This window comes from Petaurus breviceps, unplaced genomic scaffold, assembly GCF_028583685.1.
Source record: "Petaurus breviceps papuanus isolate PSGF00001 unplaced genomic scaffold, PetGlider_PUasm1.0 38, whole genome shotgun sequence".
Lineage (NCBI taxonomy): Eukaryota > Metazoa > Chordata > Mammalia > Diprotodontia > Petauridae > Petaurus > Petaurus breviceps.
This window is the reverse complement of record NW_027186304.1, coordinates 101,496,010-101,518,329: the sequence shown is the minus strand read 5'-3', so window position 1 is coordinate 101,518,329 and position 22,320 is coordinate 101,496,010. Positions and strand designations below refer to the sequence as shown.

Here is a 22,320-nt window from a genome sequence, read left to right as displayed (position 1 = left end):
TCACCAGTGGACAGTATTCATTCTGTCTGCAGGACAGTCTCCAGACCCCTGCAACAACAGCACTGTCCCTCACCAGTGGACAGTATTCATTCTCTATCTGCAGGACAGTCTCAGGGCTTCTTAGCGAACAGCCAGGTTCCAGGACTTCTTCAACAAAAGGACTGTCTTTCACCAGTGGACAAATCTGGCAAAACAACATCAAAACAGACAGACAAAGTACCAGCAAAACAGCCATGTCTCCTCAGTCCTTGGCAGCTCAGGGGGCAGGTCTCAAAAGTCCAGGGCAATTCAAAGCGGCCACCAGCAATTCTCTTAGTCTCTCTCTCTCCACGAGGTGCTGCTTCCAAAAAGATCTTCCGCCTCTCTCTAGTGTCTCTCCAAATCTACATCACCAGCTCCTCCCAGTTCAGGACTTTCTTTTCACATCAACAAGCCCATCCCACAGGTGGGATTAACAAACTCTGGGTTTTAACACAATCAATTTGAAAACCAAGCCAATACAGGGGAATCTTTAATTGCCATTACTATCACACTCCCCTATTCACATCCAAACACCCATAAAATAGCACTGCAAAACAAATTCTGGAATAGCAGAACCAGCAAAAAGATGGGATGAAACAAACTTTTAGCCCCAGAAACTTTAAAGATCAGCAAGAAAGGTCCATCTCATTTTGGGTGGTAAAAGGGGTGCACATTCCAGGACAAGAAGCATCCCAGCAAACCAGCGGAAGATCCACCAGTGTGCTGGAGCAGGCAAACACCAACAGCAAGATTCTCCATGTGCCTTAGCATATCTAGGGGAACTGGCAGACTCCAGCTCCCAGAAACCACCATGTGATTCAGCATAGCCCTGAGCAAACATACATCCTCCAGCATGACGAGACAGTAGGTCAGACCTCCATGTGCTTTAGTGTAGTCCCAGGGAAAAACAGAAACACTCCATGTAATGGTAATGGAATTTAAAGATCCCCTTGTATTGGCTTGGTTTTTGGGTTAAGTGTTAAAACCCAGAGCTTGTGAATCCCACTTGTGGGAAGAGAGGGGGCTGAACTGGGAGGAGCTGGTGCTGAGGATTTAGAGAGAGGCCCACACAGAGATGGCCCAAGCAGAGAGAGGCCAGAAGAACTTCTGGGAGCCAGCATCTGGAGGCTACTGCCACTGATGGAGAGAGAAATGAGAAGGGAGGACTGAACTGGGAAGAAGCATGACTGTGGTGCCGGTATTTGTTCTGTCTGTTTTTATGTTACTTTGCCAGATTTGTCTGCTGGTAAAGGACAGTGCTGTTGTTGCAGAGGTTCTGAGACCTTGCTGTTGGTTCAGAAGCCCTGAAGGAGGAATTTCTTGTTGTATGTTTACAGAAATCCTGGAGCAGGGTCTTGTTGATGTTTTCAGGGGTCCTGAGACTTCTGCAGGCAGAGAATGAATTGATGAGGACACTGGCAATGTATATTGTGGCTTTGTTAAGCTTTGTCTTCCCAGGAACAGAGATTGCTGAGAAAAGACCTTTCCTTGGGTACTGAATGCTATGATGAAATAACCTTGTTGTGTCTTAGGGGTAGATGGCCTTTGTGTTCTCCACTGCCCCTTTGAGAAGGTGGTTGGTGGTAATGGATGGTATTATAATTCAGTTGTCATCCAGGGGTGGAAAACTTTTCACTTTTACACTTTGTGACTGACCAAATGAATGTACTTTATTGTGGGGAGCCAAGCCCACCAAGGGACCTTTCCCTTCTGTGGCAGAGTCTGAGATAGTGGTAGAGAGGAGCCCTGTTGGCCAGCAGTAGAGCTGAGAAGGAAAAGTTAGGTGAAAAGATAAAGAGTTACTTACCCAGAGGTTGACAATCATAAATGAGACAGGACTCCAGTATGGTGGAAAACAGAGTCAGCTTTATTCAGCTAAGAGTCCAGTATATATAGTGTGAAACTGCATAGTCATCATAAGCCACTGTCTTTGGGATTACACCATTGCCCTAGTTCCCATTTGCCTCATACGTGATGCTCATGTACGCTATCCTTCTTAGGGTTCGAGTACTGGGCAGGATGTTCTAAACCTCCCTAGAACAGGGTGGAGTTCTCCCAAAGCTTCTAGTTAATACTACGTTGCAACATTATGCTAGTTTCCCCTGAGAACACTGCCAGCATCCTTGTTCCCAGGCCAGGAGTGTGTACCATGCTTCTCACGGGGATGTGAAGCCCATGCCTGTGAGCCTTCCTTGGGGATGAGGAACCAATCTAGGCCTGTTTAGCAGTGTCTTATGCTGAGAGGGCTTATTCAGCCATTGGGGTCAGATCCCCACTGGCCTGTCCTCAACACTTTATGATTGGAAACTAATCTCCAGTTGAATAGAGAGAAGACTTTGTGACTGACTAAATGAATGTACTGCCAGGGGTGAAATATCTGGACCTTAGTACTTTGTGAATGAATTGATAACTTACTAAATGACTGAGTTACCCTGTATTTTTATTTGGATTTTCTGCGAATGTTTTGCCTTAATCTGTCACTGAACAAATAGGAGTTTGCTATGCTTGTAATCTGAACCTGGAAGTTGCTTGTGCTTGCTCTTACACCCCACCAGGGCCTCAGCACATGCCCGACACTGCCACTAGGATGCTAGTTCAGCTGTAGGGGTCTACAGCTTCTAGAAGATCAGAGGAGGTGATAGACAAAAGCAAAACACCAGTGAGAAGGCAAAGGATGAAAGGAGAGAGAGAACAGACAGGAGAAAGAAGAGTATGGAGGGAAATATACAAGGTAGTAATCATAACTGTAATGTGAATAAGATGAACTCTCTCATGAAACAGAAGTGTGTTTAAAATAGCAGGGTGTTTAAAAACCAGAATTCTACAATATGTTGTTTACAAGAAACACACTGGAAGCAGAGAGTCACACACAGAGTAAAGGTAAGGGGCTGACATACAATCTACTGTGCTTCAGCTGAAGTAAAAAAAGGAGTGGTAGCAATCCTGATCTCAGACAAAGTAAAAGAAAAAAAAAAGACGACGACCTAACTAAAAGAGATAAGGAAGGAAACTACATCATGTTAAAAGGTATGGAGGGAGAAAAATTTGGAACTCAAAAATCTTGTAAAAATAAATGCTAAAAATTTTCTTGACATGTAACAGGAAACAAATAAAATACTATTTAAAAAAAGAAAATAATAAAGATCATTGTCAATGAAAAAAAAACTAAGATGAGTGAGTGTTCTATAAAAAGAAGATATCCTAAAGATGGTTGCCAATTTGTCCATTATGATGACAATGTTTGCTCAAGGATCAGTTTCCTTAAAAAACATAATAGCTTTTCCTCACATTTTCCTTCTTGGGTAGGCTTTTTTTTTGGGGGGGGCAGGGCAATTGGGGTTGAGTGACTTGCCCAAGTTCACATGGCTAGTGTTATGTGTCTGAGGCTAGATTTGAACTCAGGTCCTCCTGATTCCAGGGCCGGTGCTCTATTCACTGCACCACCTAACCATCTCTTGGGTAGATTTTTAAACATCTAACAATGTTAATTATCTTCTTGTGAAAATCATCCCTTAATTTCTTTGATAATACACTTGGTTTTCTTTCTACTTCATTACATAATCTTTTACTATTTTCTTGCCCAGCTTCTTGATTGTTGTTATGTCTCCGAACTAGCTAGACTCCTGCTATTTTACTCTAATCTCTCTATTTGAAGGCTATTCTACTCTAACAGCTGAAACAATTACTTCTCTGTGGATGACTACCATGGCTGTCCTTCTGGTCCTTATTTTCATTTAAGTTCCACTTCAATATTTGCAACTTTAAAAAAAATTCAATTTTAACTTATTCTTAATTCCAAATACTCTCCCTTTTACTTCCTATTGAGAAAGCAAGAAAAATAAAACCTATTGCAAATGTGTAGAGTTGAGGAAAACAAATTCTTGCATTAGCCATGTTCAATAAAGCAGACTTTGATCTGTACTCTGAGCTCATCACCTCTTGGATCTAGAGGATCTAGAATCTAGAATCATCATTATTCCTCTGGAACTGTGGTTGGTTTTGATCAGAGATACTAAGTCCTTCAAAATTTTTTGACTTTATGACATTGTTATTGCATACATTATTCTCCTGGTTCACTTCACTTCACTTTGTATGAGTTCAAACAAGTCTTTCTAGGTTTTTCCTAAAACCCATCTCCTTCATCACTGTTTTTTTTTTTTTTTTGAGGGACTGACTGGGATCTGCTTTATTGGCTGGGACCAACCATCAGATACAGTTTAAAAAAGGTACAGAATGGGCTTCAACCAGGACCAGGACAGCACCATATGTTTTCTATTTCTGGAGGGTCCCTTAAGCAGAGTTAATTGGTACAAACACTGGTGTGGGGAGGGGGACAGGGTGTAGAAATGAGGCAATCTGGTATTGAGTTCAATGGTAGCCATCGACAGAGGAGGTGACAGTGAACAGGTGTGCTGGTTTCAAGTTGTTTCCTTTTTTAGGTTCTAAAACAGACTGTGCTGCCATGGGTTAGTGTCAGGATGAACTTTCTATCCTGGAACTCCCAAATGAATGTGGTCTTCTGCCTGTCCCACTTCCAGACATGAACAAGTTTGCCTCCACCCAGTTTGACAAGAGACTTGATCTTCCTATCATCAGCTTCTGTCTCATCAAACTTTACTCCCAGCTTGAAGGCGATCTTGGTGTTCTTGAAAGTGCTCTGAGTCTTGACAGTGATGGTGTCCCCACTGACCTTGATGTTGGAGTTGAACTTGGTCATGCTGGCCACCTGCCTTGTGGCAAAAACACCACCAATGGATTCCATGTAGTCATCAAAGTTCTTGCTGTCAACCAGCTTCCAGATGCCATGGTGCTAGGCTAGAGGAGGCTGGGCTAGGGATGTACTGTGAGGTGCTGGGTCTAGATCTGCTGGGCTACACCAAGCTAAGCTGCATAGAGCTGAAAGGGGCTGGGCTGGGCTGGGTTAAGCTGCAAGCAGGTGGTGGTGGGAGAAAAGAAAGGATGCAGAAAGGTTCCTGGCTGTCTTCATCATTTTATTTTACAGCACACTAGCATTCTATCACATACATATGCCATAATTTGTTTGGGCATTCCCTCATTTCCAATTCTTTGCCACCACAAAAAAAATTACTATAAATATTTTTGTAATATTGTCCTTTTCCTCTTTCTCAGTCTCTTTGAGATAGACACCTGTTGGGTCAAAGAGTAAGCACAATACCCTTTGATCCAGCAATACCATTACTAGATCTGCATCCCAATGAGATTTTTAAAAAGGGAAAAGAATCTATTTGTACAAAAAATATTTATGCCAGCTCTTTTTGTGGTGGCTAAGAATTAGAAATTGAGGGGATGCCCATCAACTGGGGAATGGCTGAAAAAATTGAGTTTTATTATTGTAATAGAATATTATTGTACTATAAGAAATGACAAGTAGGATGATTTCAGAAAAAAACTGCAAAGACTTATATAAACTGACACAAAGCGAAGTGGGCAGAACCAGAACACTGTACCCAGTTAACAATAATATTGTATGATGTAGAACTCTGAATGACTTAGCTCTTCTCAGCAATATAATGATCCAAGACAATCCCAAAGAACTCAGGTTGAAAAATGCTATCTACCTCCTGAGAAAGTACTGACATCATTTGGATACATACCAAAGCATACTATTTTTCACTTTCTTTCTTTATTCCATTTTTTAGTTTTCCTGCACTAACATGGAAATGTTTTACGTGATTACACATGTATGACCTATATCAGACTGTTTACTATCTTAGGGAGGTGGAAAGGGGAGGAAAGGAGGGAGAGAATTTGGAACTCAAAACTTGAAAAACAATGAATGTTAAAAATAGTTTTTACATTGGGGAAATGATTTTACAATGGGAAAATAGTTTTTACAATGAGGAAAAATAAAATATTATTTAAAACAAACAAAAACCACAAAAGGTATATAAAGTTTAATAGCATTTTGGACACAGTTCTAAGTTGTTTTCCATAATGTGGCTAGATAAAGTTCACAGCTCCACTAATAAATACTGCAATAATGTACCTGTTTTCCCATGGCTACTTTCAGCACCAACTGCAAATCACCTTTCTAATGAGCATTTTTACCTGACTGTTTCCATACCCTAAGTTCAGAAGGTCTAAAGCCAAATTTAGCATCTTACATTAAAATCAGTTACTTTTTTCTTAGTTTTTCTTTCAATGACACTACCGTTCTTTTAGTCTTTTAAGTCCATAATTGACAGCAAATCCTGTCAATTCTTCTTTCAAAATAATTTTAATATCTGTCCATTTCATTTCATTTCCACCATTCGTAGCAAGCTTTAGATTCTCATTAATTAGTCAACTCAACTCCAAAGTCCAGTCTTAAGACTGATTCTTTGTATTCCCCTGGCTACTGCTTTCCTATGTGTTATGTTACTTCTCCCTATTAGAATATAAGCTCTCTGAAGATAGGGACTGTCTTTCTTTTGTATGTATATCCTTAGAGCATAGCAAAGAATGTGGTACATAATAAATGCTTAAGAAATTATTTTTCATTAATTCATTAATGAAAAGATAGCATTGGCACAGTATATAAAGTACTACCCTTGGAAATAAGAACTAGGTTTGAATGCTGCCTCTAACACTTAACTACTATGTGACCCTGTATGTACCTCAAAACTGACAAGCCCTAGTTTCTTCATCTATAAAATGAGATAATAATAACACTTACCTCATAGGGTTGTTGTGAGCATCAAATGAGGTGATGAATTTAAAATACTTCGTAAACTTTAAAGTAATATATATGTGAGCTATTATTATGAATAATGCTTAGATTATTTCAACAGTTTTCCCAACTCTAATGTAATAATAATGATAATAACAATAAAACAGAATTTATACAACACCTTAAGTTTGCAAAGTGTTTTACATTTATTATCTCATTTTATCCTCACAACAGCCCTAGGAGGTTAATTGTTTTATTATCTCATTTTATAGAAGAGAAAACAGAGGCAAATTGTCTTGAGCAGGGTTATAGAAATAATAAGTGTCGGAGGCTGCATTTCAACTCAAGTCTTCTTGGCTCCAGGTCCAGTGCTCTTGCCTCTGGGCTACCTAGCTGCTTTATGTACAATGTACATTGCTGATAGATTAATTTTTCTCAAAATAAAATGTTCATCATGTTGTTCTGTTCAGAAACATTTGGTAACCCTCCCTGCCCTCAGAATTTTAAGTTCTCTTGTCTGGTTTCCAAAGTCCTCCCAAGTCTGGCCCCACTCTTTCCTAAGAAGAAAAGGAATGTTGTTTGGTGAAAAGAACCTTGTACTTGGAATCCAGAGACCTAGGATCCTGTCCTAGTTCTATGGCTGTGTACTCCTGGGAAAGTTACTTTACCTGACCCAGCCTCAATTTCCTAATCTATAAAATGAGAAAGTTGGACTAGATCAGAGGTGTCAAACTCCACAGAGTCAAGGGAACCACATTAAAATTTTTAAATAAAAATGCCACACAACATAATGATAATTTGTGGTTTTCTAAGTCAATAAGACACTTACTAGGTTCTATTTCTATTTCAGTTTGATTCCTCTGGGTTGGATAATTTCTAATGATGAAGTATGGGCTCTGGGAGCCCCCTCTAGCTCTCCTTGAGTCCTTGAGGTACAGGCTCTGGGAACCTCCTTTGGACTCTTGATTAAATCACCCCATTTGATCGAGGCATTTGCACGAGGCAATAAGCCTTACATAGTGGCTGAGCCCAAGCCTCTGTTACTAGACTTCCCACCCTGAGCCTATCTCTGTTACTAGATTTCCCACCCTAGATTACTAAACTTCCCACTTATTAAAATATCAATCCACACTTGAACTGGCCTAGCCCACCATTGTCTGTAGCCTCCAGCTTCTTCCCACCCTTAATCACTCACTGACCTCATCAACTCCTCCTGAAGACCCTCCCCAAACTCCTCCTCTAGACCACCCCTAGATTCCTCCCACAACCTTCTGTATATAAGACCCCATCTTATGCCATGTGGAGAGCCATAGAATGCCATAGAATAGTGAGAGCGCCATAGAATGACCACAGACTTACTCTGTGTCTAATGCAAGCGAACCTTTAATAAATTTTACTTTTCTTTGGCTGAGAACAGTCGAGTCGAATTCATTCGGCAGGACCCCATGTGTTGGTATTTTGGGGTCTCCAGAGCAACCCTAACCCTCTTAGCGGGTACCCTCTTCACTAAGGTCACTAATTCTATGAGAAGCACAATTTTTATCCAATTCAACCTCCTTTCATTCCCTAAGGACAATCCTCAATTCCAGTCAGTTCAGTCTACTCAATGTCCCATGAACAAGCTCTCTATAACATCTGTCCTTGCATCTTTACTCATTCTGTCTCTCCTACCATGAATCTCATCTGCTGGTCTCCATAACCTTCCTCTTGTTCAAAGAACAGATGCAGGGAAAAAAGCATTGGCTTGGGAGCATAAAACAACCTGTGTTCAAGTTTTGGTTTTGCTTCTTACTAGCTATGTGACTTAAGCTATGTCACTTAACCTCTCTGGGCTTGAGTTTCCTCTTTTGTAAAGTGAAGAGGCTCTCCTTAGCTCTGATTCTATGATCTAAAACCTAAATTTCTTCCTTCTCTAAAGATTTCTCCTCTTATTACTCACCTTGGTACTATTCTTTGTATTATTTTATTTTCATGACTGCCTCCTCAACTAGAATAACTGCTCCTTGCTGGATAGGGCTCTTATGCTGCGGTTATTTTGTTTTTGTTTTGTTTATAATTTCCTCACAGAACCTAAGGGTGTTATGTATGTAATATATATATATATTCAATAAATATTTGCTGAATTGAATTTAAGAACCACATTCTGAAGCAAAATAGCAATAAATTACAGTAAATCACAACAACTACCTTACTCAGGCGGTAGCTCACTTACTTTCTCTTTTTTCTGCACGTTTCCCAGGTGATGCTACCTAGTCCTACAACTTTAAGTATCACCTTTACTATGGATACTGATTTGCCTTTCTATGTCTGACACCTTTTTCCAGTTTTTAATTCTGAGTCTCCAACTGTCATGCTGATATAAATACTTGAATTTCTCATTTCCATTTCAAAATTAATAAGGAAAATCAGACTTTGTTGTTGGTCTCTACTAAACTCCCTCTTTTCCAAATTGTCACTGTAACTAAATAGATTAAGAAGAGGCCTATGATGCTCCATCAGAAAGGCATTTCCTTTGAGAAGTTTTTTCTGAAGGGCAATGACAGGGTGTGCTAATCCATTTACAATCTTACCAAATACATTCTTGTAAAATGGCTGGTTATGCCTAAGGATATAATGCTCAGTTGTAGAACTAGTGGGTCCATATTGAGATAAAAAATTAGTAAATTGTCTCCTGAGCAGCAGCTCTCACTGAGCCAAGTGTTACCAGCACCTTGTTTGGAACCAACTACTTGTAGACATTATTCTTTACATTCACAATCTTCAAATCTGCCCTTTTTTCTTCTCTACCATGTATGAGTTACTCTACTTAGCTATAAAATGTTACCCTGGACATGGAAGTTAAAAGATATCTTTATCAATATTACCTTTTCATTTGCAGCATCAATTTGATTTTGTTTTTCATTTGTCAGCTGTAGGAGTTCTGCCTGATGGGCTGCAACCATTGATTCAAATTGCTTTCTAAAATTATCATCCATTGAATGAAGCCTTTCCATTGTAACCCTATAGGAAGCACATACAAATCAGTCTTTTTCTTTGGTGTTTTTACTTATTATTATTTTCTAAAAGGATATTTTTCTACACATATATATGTCTACTTCTGAACACAAAAAATTCCAAGGGTTATTTAAAACTAAATTTTACTTTTGATTTTGAAGACTTTTGTCTCTTTCTTCAATGAGTTTCTTTTCCTTGCTTTCAAATTTTTCTTTCATTTGTTTAACTTGTGCCTCAAGACCACTTAGTAGTTCTCCTTTATCTTGCCACTTCTTATTAATTGCACTGAAATGAAAGTTAAAAGGTTTTAGAAAGAAACGTTCATGTCAATTTAATGTACCATAACAGCTTTTCATCCATTTAGAAAGCAGCAAGGTAGTGAAGTGGATAGAGTGCTGGGTCTGGTGTCCGGAAAGCCTGAATCCCAAATCCAGCCACCTGAATCCCAGGTATGTACTACCGTGTTTCCCCGATAATGAGACCTGTCCTGAAAATAAGCCCTCCCCCGAAAATAAGCCCTATTGAGATTGCTACTGTAGTGAAGGTGATCCCCTGTGCTACACGCTACATTATGGTACCCTCTGTATGCACCGCTCCCCCCCCCCGTGAAGCGCACGCCGCACTCCGAGCTGCATCCAATCAGAGCTGCAGCAGTGAGCGCGTCATCCTGTTCTTTATTGAATAAAGGTACATTTTTTTGTTCACATTTACCTGTTTATTAAAATTGCTGTCAATGTTCATTAAAATAAGCCCTCCCCTGAAAATAAGCCCTCTGGTGTTTTTCTGTCCAAAAAAATTAATAAGACAGTGTCTTATTATCGGGGAAACACGGTAGCTGTGTGACCTTAGGCAAAAGTCATTTAGCCTCTGTTTGCCTTTGTTCATCTATAAAATGGGACTAATAATAACAATAACACCTACTTTCCAGGATTAAATGAGCTAATATTTGTGAAGTGATTATTAGCACAATGCCTGGTTCATAATTGGCGCTTAATAAATACTAGCTATGATAATGATGATGATGATAATCCTGTCTCATACCTGTAGGCTTTCCCAATTTCCTCAAGTTCTGCTTCCTTTTCTTTCAACTGCTGTTTTAGGTCCTCTTTTCTCTCACAGTGCCGTTCCAGTTTCTCCATTAACTCTTCTAGTTGTACAGCTTTTTCATCAAGCTGTTCTTGAGAATTTTTTTGAATTTCAATGGTTTCTTCTCGTAACTTTCTAATATGTTCATCTCTTTCCTGTAAGCTCTTTGCAGAAAGAGCAATATCTTGATTATTTTTTACTGTCTCTTAAATGTCTTTGTTTTGCTATTTTACAAGGTAATAATGTAAGAAAAAGATATCTTAAAAAGTTAAGATAAATTTGGAAATTTCCTGTGTAAGGCATTTAAGAAAACATTTACTATGAAATTTAAAAATTGCAAATAACCAATATTTATTTATATTAAATTTGAACAAGCATTATCAAGAATTCTTATCTTTTATATTTTTATTATTTCACTAAGTGATCAATTATGAAAATGATGCATTTGTTTTTTAAAATAAACTCTAGGATCCTGACAGAATCCCAATTTTAATGGTTTAGTATGATGAAAATAATAAAATATAATCCCTCATGCAAAATTAACTCTTTCATATCCTTTGACCATTTATCAATTGGACAGTGGTTTGTATTGTTTTATTGATTTGGCTCATAATGAGGACTTTATCAGAGAAACTTGCTGTGAAAATTTTTACCAGTTTCCTGTTTTCCTACTAATTTTGACTGCATTAGTTTTATTTGTGCAAAAACTTTAATTTCATGTAATTAAAATTATCCATTTTACTTCCCATGATCTTCTCTATCTCTTGTTTGGTCATAAACTTTTCCCTTATCCATTGATCTGACAGATACATTTTTCCATGCTCCCCTAATTTACTTATGATTTCATCCTTTGTGTCTAAGTCATTTATCCATTTTTACCTTATCTTGGCATATGCTGTGAGATGTTGGTCTATGTCTAGTTTCTTCCAAATTGCTCTGAAGTTTTTCCATCAGTTTTTGTTAGTTGGTGAGTTCTTGCCCCCAAAGCTTGGATCTTTGGGTTTATCAAATATTAGATTACTGTAGTCATTTACCGTTGTGTATTTCTGTGCCTAATCTATTCCACTGATTTGACATTCTATTTCTTAGGCAGTTACCAGATTGTTTTCTTGATTACTACTTTGTAATATAGTTTGAAATCTGATACTGCTAAGCTATCTTGCTTCACATTTTTTCATTTATTCCCTTGATAATCTTGTCCTTTTATTCTTCCAGATGAATTTTGTTATTTTTTTCTAGCTCTACACATTAATTCTTTAGTGAATTTTGTATATTTTCCGTTTTTGTGCTTCCTTTACTCTAAGCTATTAATTCTTTTTTTTGTGATGCTCTTGCATCACTTTCATTTCTTTTCCCAATTTTTTCATCACCTCTCTTATTTGATTAAAAAAATCCTTTTTGAGCTCTTCTTAGAGTTCTTTTTGAACCTGAATCCAATTCACATTTTTCTTTCAAGCTTTATATGTAGGCATTTTGATACTGTTGCCCTGTTTTGATCTTCCCTGTTATCATAATAACTCTTTATGGTGAGGTTTTCCTTTAAAAATGAGAAAGTGAGGGGATGCCCATCAATTGGGGAATGGCTGAACAAGTTGTGCTATATGATTGTTATGGAAAACTATTGTGCTGCAAGAAATTATGAGAAGAATGGTTTCAAAAAAATCTGGGAAGACTTATATGAACTGATGCAAAGTGAGCAGAACCAGAAGAACACTGTACACAGTAACAGCAATATTTTTATGATGATCAACTGTGAAAGACTTAGCTACTCTGAGCAATACAGTGCTCTAAGTTGAATTCAAAGGATCCATGGTGAAAAATTGCTATCTAGCTCTAGAAAGAGAACTGATAAACTCTAGTACAGAATAAAGCAACTTTTTCTACTTTATTTTTCTTGGGGTGTGTGTGTCTGTGTATGTGTGCTACAACATAGCTAATATGGAAATGTTTTGCATAACTTCACATGAATAGTCTATATTATATTGCTTGCCTTCTCAAGGAGTAGGGGTGGGACAGTTGGGAGAGAGAGAATTTCTGACTCAAAAATTTAAAAAATGAATGTTAAATTTTTTTTACGTTTAATTGGGAAATATTTAATGAAATAAATAAAAATATATTTAAAAAATGACCAATTGAACTCCAAAGCCTCTGAGGTTCCACTAAGGAAGAGTCTGTATCAGAAGAGGCAAGAAGGATTGAAAACAATGTAGAGAATTTATTATGAATAGATCCCAGCACCTAGTTTATAGATAGGTTGCTTTAAAAATTATAATTGTTATTTACTCTGGAAAAAACTGGTATTGGAATGAATTGGATGGGTGGGAGGGATAGAAATGGAAGGAAAGAATATTTGAGGCTTAGGGCCTAGAAAAGCTATATCTAATAATTTTCTATAAGGAAGATTTTACCTGAATTAATTTCAACAAATTGTCTGAATTAATTCAATATATTTAAAATTGAGGGCAAGGGGATGGCTTGGAACACTGAATTATAAAAAGATACACAAAAAAGAGTCATCAAAAAAAGTTTGTTGAAAAAGGAAGAAAGTTCAGTGTTTACATAGGGCTGCTTCACAAATGGTAGGAAAAAGAACTGGCTAGCTCTCCTGTGGGTCCATGAAAAGTTAACTTTAGAAAGATAAAAATAAGAAAATATAGAATTGGTAGCTAAACAAAGAATAAACAAAATGTGATGTTGACATGTACCCTGTCACAAAAACATTACAAAAAAATTCTAAAATTACTTCTAGATACTAAAATTCTAACTCACAGCAGTTATTATAAATATTTGCCACATCTACCATTTCCACATCTAGTTTTGAATATCAAATATGATGTCAAACTCACTTCTTTCAATTTTCTAATGGTTTCAGTTTGGTCTTCTATAATTTTGACCTTAATTTTTAAAGAATCACTGTCATGTTCACTTAGCTTCCGAAGTGATTCATTCTCTGTAGTTAAAACTTCAATTTTTGCCTCCAATTTTCCATGATCTTGGGCTAGAGATACTCCTAAATAAAAAATGTAAATATTATTAAAATGTAACACATCAATATATTTCAAACAAATTTTTTAAATTGTAGGAAATAATTTTTTAAAAAGAAATAGCTCTGAATTAAAGAAATTACTATGCTTCATTGTGGAAAACAAAATCTAAAATTTTTTTTTATTAAAGCAATTGAGGTTAAGTAAGTTGCCCAAGGTTACATGGCCAGTTTTTTTGTGTGGGTGTTAAGTATCTGAGGCCTGAACCGATCCTGGGTCCTCCTGACTCCGGGCCGGCCGGCGCTCTTACTCACTGCGCCACCTAGCCACCCCTAAAATGTTTTTCTTTTAATTACTGTGATAGTAATGGAATATAAAGATTCCCCTGTATTGGCTTGGTTTTCAAACTGATTGTGTTAAAATCCAGAGCTTGTTAATCCCACCTGTGGGATGGACTTGTTGATGTGAAAAGAGAGTCCTGAACTGGGAGGAGCTGGTGACGTAGATTTAGAGAGACAAGAGAGAGGCAGAGGAACTTTTTGGAATCAGCACCCTCGTGGAGGCAGAGAGAGACTGAGAGGATTGCTGAAAGCCACTTTGAATCGCCCTGGACTTTTGAGACCTGACCCCGGAGCTGCCAAGGACTGAGGAGACATGGCTGTTTTGCTGGTACTTTGTCTGTCTGTTTTAATGTTGTTTTGCCAGATTTGTCCACTGGTGAAAGACAGTCTTGTTGTTGAAGAAGTCCTGGAAGCTTTCTGTTGGCTAAGAGCTCCTGAGACTGTCCTGTAGACAGAGAGTGAATACTGTCCACTGGTGAAGGACAGTGCTGTTGTTGCAGGGGTCTGGGAACCTTTCTGTTGGTTCAGAGCTACTGAGACTGTCCTGCAGACAGAGAGTGAATACTGTCCACTGGTGAAGGGCAGTCCTGTTGTTGCAGGGGTCTGGGAACCTTTCTGTTGGTTCAGAAGCCCTGAAGAAGGATTTTCTTGTTGTATGTTTACAGAAATCCTGGGAAAGGGTTTTGCTAATGTTTTCAGGGGTTCTAGGACTGTTCTGCAGACAGAGGATGAATTAATGAAGAGACTGGCAATGTATCTTGTGGCCTTGCTAAGCCTTGTCTCCCCAGGAACTAAGATTGCTGAGAACTTGCCTCTTGTCAAGATGAAGAAAAGACCTCCATTTGGGTATTAAGTGCTGTGCTTAAACTTGTTGTAACTCTGGGGTAGATTCAATTGTGATCCAGGGGTGGGGAACTTTTGACCTTTTTGTGTTCTATGGTTGAACAAATGAATGTACTTTACTTATGTTTGGAAACTAATCTCCATTTGAGAAGAGGGGCTTTGTGGTGGACTAAATGAAGGTATAGCCTAGGGGTGGAGTAGTATTTAGACCAGGGACTTTGTAATTGATTGAATGAATGGAAGGTCCTGGGGTGGGGTAGTACTTGGAGATTATTTAATCACCCTTAGTAAATGCTGTATTTTGAATGATGTCATATTTTGATCTTCTCTGTTCTTGGTTGGTCACTGAATAAAATGGAGAGCACCTATGCTGGTACCGTGTTTCCCCGATAATAAGACACTGTCTTATAAAATTTTTTTGGACAGAAAAACACCAGAGGGCTTATTTTCAGGGGAGGGCTTATTTTAATGAACATTGACAGCAATTTTAATAAACAGGTAAATGTGAACAAAAAAATGTACCTTTATTCAATAAGCAAATCACTGGGGAAGAACAGGATGATGCGCTCACTGCTGCAGCTCTGATTGGATGCAGCTCGGAGCGTGGCGTGCGTTTCACGGGGGGAGAGGGGGGACGGTGCATACAGAGGGTACCGTAATGTAGCGTGTAGCGCAGGGGAATCACCTTCACTACAGTAGAAATCTCAATAGGGCTTATTTTCGGGGGAGGGCTTATTTTCGGGATAGGTCTTATTGGGGAAACACAGTATTTTGAACCTTGGCATTACATTACAATTACTTACAGTGATGTTTTTAAAACCTCCAAATTTGAGTGAATGTACAGTGTTATAAACTTCAGATATTTAAGAATAGCTAGATTGGGGGGCGGCTAGGTAACGCAGTGAGTAAAGCGTTGGCCCCAGAGTCAGGAGGACATGAATTCGGTTCCAGCCTCAGACACTTAACACCCACACAAAAAAACTAGCCATGTAACCTTGGGCAACTTACTTAATCCCAACTGCCCTCCAAAAAGGCAAAAAAAAAAAAAGAATTTCTAGACTGGAACATGCAGCACAATAAATATGACTTTAAAAATTTATATAATAAATTAAATTGACAACTGAATGGTACTGTACTATACTTTTAATTATTAATCAATCAAGAAGTATTTATTAAGCACCAACTAAATATCAGGCATTGTGATAAGTGCTGGAATACAAGAACAAAAACAAAAATGTGCCAACTTTAGAGCTTATATTCTGTTGAATGAAAATATAAGTAAATATAAAAAAATTTGAGGATACTAGCAACTGGAAGAATCAGAAATGTTCTCAAGTAGAAAGTGGCATTTGAGTTGGACTTTGCTTATTTTCTTTCCATAGTCTTTTTAAATGACTTTAAATATTAATTTTTCAATAAATAGGTATTTATTTTCTTTCCCCTCCCCATCATTAACAAAAAAGAAACACAAAAATAAGCCTCTATAACAAATACGCATTAAGTAAAACAAATTCCCACACTGACTATATCTAAAAATGTATGACTTATTCTGTACTCTTATTATTTCTTTGATATAACAGTATGCCATTATAATCATATACATAATTTTTCACTTATTACCAAAATGATGGGTATTCCCTTAGTTCATTTCCATTATAAAATGAGTTGCTATAAATATTTTTGTACATATGGAGTCCTTTTCCTCTTACTGGGATATAGGCCTAATAATGGTATTGAGCTGAGCCTTGAAGGAGGCAGGTGGTTCTAAGGGGTTAAGGTATCAATATGATGCATAAAATATTAAGTGCTGGTTTACAGTATCATAATTAACACTGCTATTATTATTAACACGGTTTAGTGAATAGAAAAGTGGCCTACTGGTAGTCAGGAAGAGCTGGATCAAGTTAGCTACTTAACTTCTCAGTGCCCCAAGCAGTACTCTAAGACTAAAAGTTGCTGCCTACCAGCACTGGTAGAGAGAATGCCTTCTTTTGGAGTTCCCTATACCAATGAAATCATATGTCCAGGCCAAAAAAAATTAGCATTCATTATCAAACAGTCTGTGAATACATCCAAACTTCTAAACATCTAAACATGGAAGGCATCCTCATAATTCAGAGTCCTATGTTCAAATATTAGCTCTTCCAATTACTATGACTTTGGGCAATAGCCTCTGAGGGCCCCAGTTTCACATCTATAAATTGAGGGCATTGGATTAGATCACCTCTGAAGTCCATTCCCGTTATATAAATCTATTATCCTGACAAAGTGATGTCGTATTTCTTCTTACTACTTTTACTAACAAAAAGTAGCAGGAAAATGAGGTAATCTTTTAATAAAAGGCAGTCTTTCCATTACTGGTTACTACTACTACTATATGTTTCTGTATGTGATATGTGACAAAGGTTGCATGATTCTGACCATACACACAAAAATACCATATAATAAAGGATTTTTCCCAGCTCCTTGCTTATTTCAATATTGAACATTTCCTGAAACAAAGTCATTATTCTAGAGGGGTGATCAATCTGACAAGGAAATACAAAATTCAATTAAAAAGTTAAAATGTGCAAGAGATATGCTAGGCACTGGGAATACAAAGATAAAAACTCATAATTCTAGTCCTCATGGAGATTACAATTAAAGGGAATTATGACAGGTGCACAAATTAGCATAATACAAGACAGAACATTATGGATACAAATGAGAGTTCTAGACAAAGTTCTCTAGGAAAACTGAAGAAAGGAAAAATTACTATCAGCTGGAATACATCAGGGACGGTGTTATAAAGGATATGACAAAGCTGGGATTTGAGAGAAGAAAAAGGATTTCAACAAATGGAGACAAAGAAATGTGTTCCAGGTGTGGTACACACAAAAGTAAAAACAACCTGTAGAAACGTAAGAGAAGGTAAACTATGGGGATAACTCATAGTCTAACTCTTTGCTCAAGTGAAGGCTGAACAAAAAGGAGTACTATGAATTAAACCTGGAAAGGTAGGTATAAAATGCATTAAATATCAAGAAAGGGAGTTTGTATTTATCATCTATGCAACAGGGGGCCAATGCTGGTTGTTGAGCTATAGTCACACTAGACATATAAGAAAATTATTTTGGCAGCTCTTTGAAGGGATGAATTGGAAAGAGAAAGGGCAAGGGGACCAATGAAAAGGCTATTATAATAATTAAAGTAAGAGGAAATGAGGGCCTGAACTACAACTGCAACAACAAATCACATTTAATATATTTTCTTACAGATTATAAAATGCTATCTTCACAACAGTTATGAGGTAGTTAATACATGTATTACTTAAGGATTAGGACACTAAGATTAATAAAAAGACTTGTATGAAGTCATAGAAAGTGAGGAAAGCATAAGCAAAACAATACACACAAGAACTACTCTAATATATATAAAGTCAATATGGAGAGGTAACAAAACTTTGGTTAAATACAATGTTTAATGTTACTACTGTACTGTCTTGAGTTAAAAGGCACTTCTCCCTTACTTATAATAAACTGTTTATTGGGATTTGTTTGGTTGTTTGTAGGGAAGTACCACTTATGCCAAAACAAAATGAAATGGTGCATTAAAAAGAAATGAGGTTCAGAAGTGTAGTACCTTGCCATATGGACATACATTGTAGGCACCAGGAGTGCTAAGTGATATTTCCATTGGTGTTAGCAGAAATGAAGAAAAAGATAAGAGATACTGAGAAAAGAGAATCAAAAAGTCCTGGCAACTAATGTGGTGAGAGAAGAATTAAAGATGACTCCTCAGATTTTGAGCCCTCATATTTTTTTCTAGAGCCTGGGAAGATATTGTACCATTAATAGAAACTGGGGAGTCAGGAATGGGGACTGTGGGGGAAACAGTGAGTTGAATTTTGGTCATGCTGAGTTGAAAGATGTCTAGAAAGCAGATGAAACTGCAGGACTGGAGCTCATGGAAAGACTAGCAACAGATACGGAGATTTGGAAGTCATCCCCATAATGGTAATAATTAAAGGCATGAAAGTAGACATGCAGATTAACATGCAGAAAGAGATTAAAAGAAGGCTGAGGACAGAGCTTTGGAACATCCAGTGGACAAAGAATAAGACTTTCCATTGTACTTAGGCCTATCTTCCTATCTCATTCAAACTGAAAGTTCAGTATTAACTCACAGGACTAATCCTACTACTATGTATAGGAGTGAAGACTTGCTCTGTTTCCAATCTGACTGATTCAGTCTTCCTTCAGCAACTTAACCATACTGGTGCTAGAGTTAGGGTGAATATCAACCTGTTTAGTCCAAATGCTGCTCATAACTTCCAAATTCAAGCAATCTACAAGTCTCATTCTCAACCTCCTTTGAGACAGGGATTACAGGCATCCCCAGCTATTCCTATCCTTTGTAATTTTTTTTTTTATCACGAGTGAATGAATGCTGGATTTTGGTAAAGACCTTTTTTTTTTTTTTTGCATCTACTGATACAGGTTTCTGTTGTTTATGTATTATATTGAAGGGATAGCTTTTCTAATGTTGAGCCAGTCTTCCATGCCTACTATAAAGCTTGTTTGATCATAATGGTTCATTTGTTAATGTACAACTATACTCTCTTGGACACTCTAGGTTCCATTCTGTCTCCATTTTTTCTCTACCATACCTTGACAACCTCTTTAACCTGGAAATTCATTCCTTCTCTTCTACTGATTGGCTAACAACTAGTCAATAGTTAGTTGGGTGTGGCCTTTTGACTGAGTCCAAGTTTTACAGAACAAATCCTTTTATTAAGGGGATTTGTACTCTGAAATTTGGATTCAGTCAAAGGGCTGCATTTGAGGATCAAGAGGGCCATGTGTAGCCTCAAAGCCACAGGTCCCCACCCCTGGACTAGTTCTTTCCAGAACTTTAATTTTAAGAAAAACATTCAGGCCATCCATGTCTTCATTCATTCCTGGGTTCTACCATTACCCCTCAAGAGTACCTTCCCTTGAAACCCCTACCATTTAGTTGATTTTTATGTTATCTTCCCCTATTAAAATGTCAGCTCCTTGAGGGCAGGGACTATCTTTCTGTTTGCCTATATTTGAATTCTCAGGATTCAGCACAGTGCCTGGCATGTAGGAAATAATAAATGATTGTTGACTCTGTAACACAATATTTTAGTAGCTATATACGTATTTGCCAAATTTTTAAATCAATACTGTATTTTGCCTCATAAAAAGTATTTTGTTATATTTCCTTTTCATTTATGTTTATGAATATAAGAGATTAGGGCAGCTAGGTAGCACAGTGAATAGAGCACCGGCTCTGGAGTCAGGAGGACTTGAGTTCAAATCCGGCCTCAGACTCTTGACACACTTAACAATGACACACTTAACAGGTGTGTGACCTTGGACAAGTCATTTAACCCCAAATGCCCTGCCTTCCCCCCTCAAAAAAAAAAAAAAGAATATAAGGAATTGTTTATTCTTAGAAGGTTTGAAGTAATTCACCTATGAATCCATTTGAGCAGGGTTGGTTTTTGTTTTGGGCATGATAATTCTTTGTTGACCTGTCTTGTTTCTTTCTTTGAGATTGGCACATTTAAAATACTTACTTATGGTTCTTTCAGTTTTGATCATTTTTTTTAATAAACTTTAGTCTCCTTTAGACCTCTAAACTGCTATAACTAAAACTGTGTGTACTATTTCCTAATACTATTTTGAAATTTATTATGTATTTTCTCCTTTTTCATTTGCAATTTTGCCAATTCATGTTTTTCTTTCCCCTTTTATGACTATTTGCTGATGGCCTTCCAATGTGACTGTCTTTTTCAAAGAATCAATTTATGAATTTATCAATTCAATTAAAAAAAATCACTTTCTATTTCTCCTCAACCTTATAATATCTTAAAAAAAAACTTTCTTCTAGACTATTGCTTACACCCCACCCACGATTCCTTTAGGTACAAACTGAATTTATTTATTTTCTTGTTTTCTCATTTATAAACAGGTATGAGGTATAAATTGGCCTCTGTAAATTGCTTTGGCTACATATTACACATTTTAATATGTGTAATACTACTATTGTCAGCTATGCTTTTACTGTTTTTCTAATTTCTTTTTTAAGCTAATCATTGCTTAATAAATTAATTGTTCAGTTTCAATATCATTTCACAATGTTATAAAACTATAATTTCAGTTTCTGTGGGTTTTACTCATTTTATACATTATACAATTATAATTTTATTGCATTGTCTAAAAATACAGTATGTATACTTTTTTGTCCTTCTGACTTGAAGAACATCACATGTGGAAATGATTAACTACAGGGTCAAAGCTGCAAGGTAGAATTAAATAAGCTCTTAAACACATTAAGACTATTTGACTTTCATTTCTTGTATCCTCTGTGCTCAGTTGAGTGCCTGGTACACGACAGTTTTAATAAATGCTTGTTGAATGGATGACTGAAGTGAAGCCATAACAGGAATGACAAACTGTGAGAACAGGGAGACAGCAAAGACTGGGAGGATGCAATCAGAACAGAACATATTCTATAAATCTGTCACAGAACAGATTATATTCTATAAATAACATAATTATCAGGAGGACTGAGATAATAGCAAAGGTAGAAGGATAGGAGATTATGAACAGAGAGGGAAATTTTGTAATTCTGTTAAATCAATCAAGGTTACTACTTTTTAGATTCTGTAACACATAGTTTATGCCAATAAAACCCCAAATTCTAGTTTTCTGGTTTAATTATTCAGTAACTGCAATAAATATTTTGAGCAACATTAAAAGATATCACTTGTTATTTTTTAATTGTAACAAAATAAATTTTCTCCTTTGATTTAGAACTAAAAAACATAATCTTGCTATTTTCTCTTTCAAAAACTGAATTTTTACCCCGTTGTGCCAGCTCCTGTCCCAATATTTTTCTTTCTGCTCTTAAGCCATCAATTATTGATTCCTGGGCTGTTAGTTGAGAAATAAGCTGCGATTTTTCCTGCTTGAGAAGTTCTATTTGAACACTCTTCTGTTTGTCCTCCTCAATCATTGTTTCAAGGGTATGGATTCGATTCTGTATACATAAAATATTTTAATTAAAATTTTCCAATTAACAGGCATTCACTTTCCTTCTTCCCACCACTTTCTCTCCCTATTCTCCAGGGAAATCCTTATAACAAACAAGTGTAATCAAGAAAAATACATTTCCACATTGGTAACGTCTAAAATGTAGGTCTCAGTTTGCATCCTGAGTTCATCTCTTCTTTGTCAGGAACACTGCTTATCATCATTGTTGTTGGTACTCTGGAATCATTGTTTTCACTGCGTTACTTAGAGATCTTAAGTTTTTCAAAGTTGTTTTGTCTTTACAATGTTGTTAAAATTGCATATACTATTATCCTGGT

The 22,320-nt window shown here is 37.1% G+C and overlaps 1 protein-coding gene and 1 pseudogene across 1 annotated transcript in view; both read right to left on the bottom strand.

The window, feature by feature from the left end:
* The window catches only part of LRRCC1 (leucine rich repeat and coiled-coil centrosomal protein 1), a 77,040-nt gene that overhangs the window by 1,288 nt on the left and 53,432 nt on the right, over window positions 1-22,320 (bottom strand). The window contains 5 exon segments of the mRNA XM_069100199.1: window positions 9,556-9,691; window positions 9,833-9,970; window positions 10,727-10,935; window positions 13,618-13,781; window positions 21,815-21,989. Of these exon segments, the coding sequence (XP_068956300.1) occupies window positions 9,556-9,691; window positions 9,833-9,970; window positions 10,727-10,935; window positions 13,618-13,781; window positions 21,815-21,989 (822 nt within the window).
* On the bottom strand, window positions 4,193-9,516 carry LOC138170707 (fatty acid-binding protein, heart pseudogene; annotated as a pseudogene).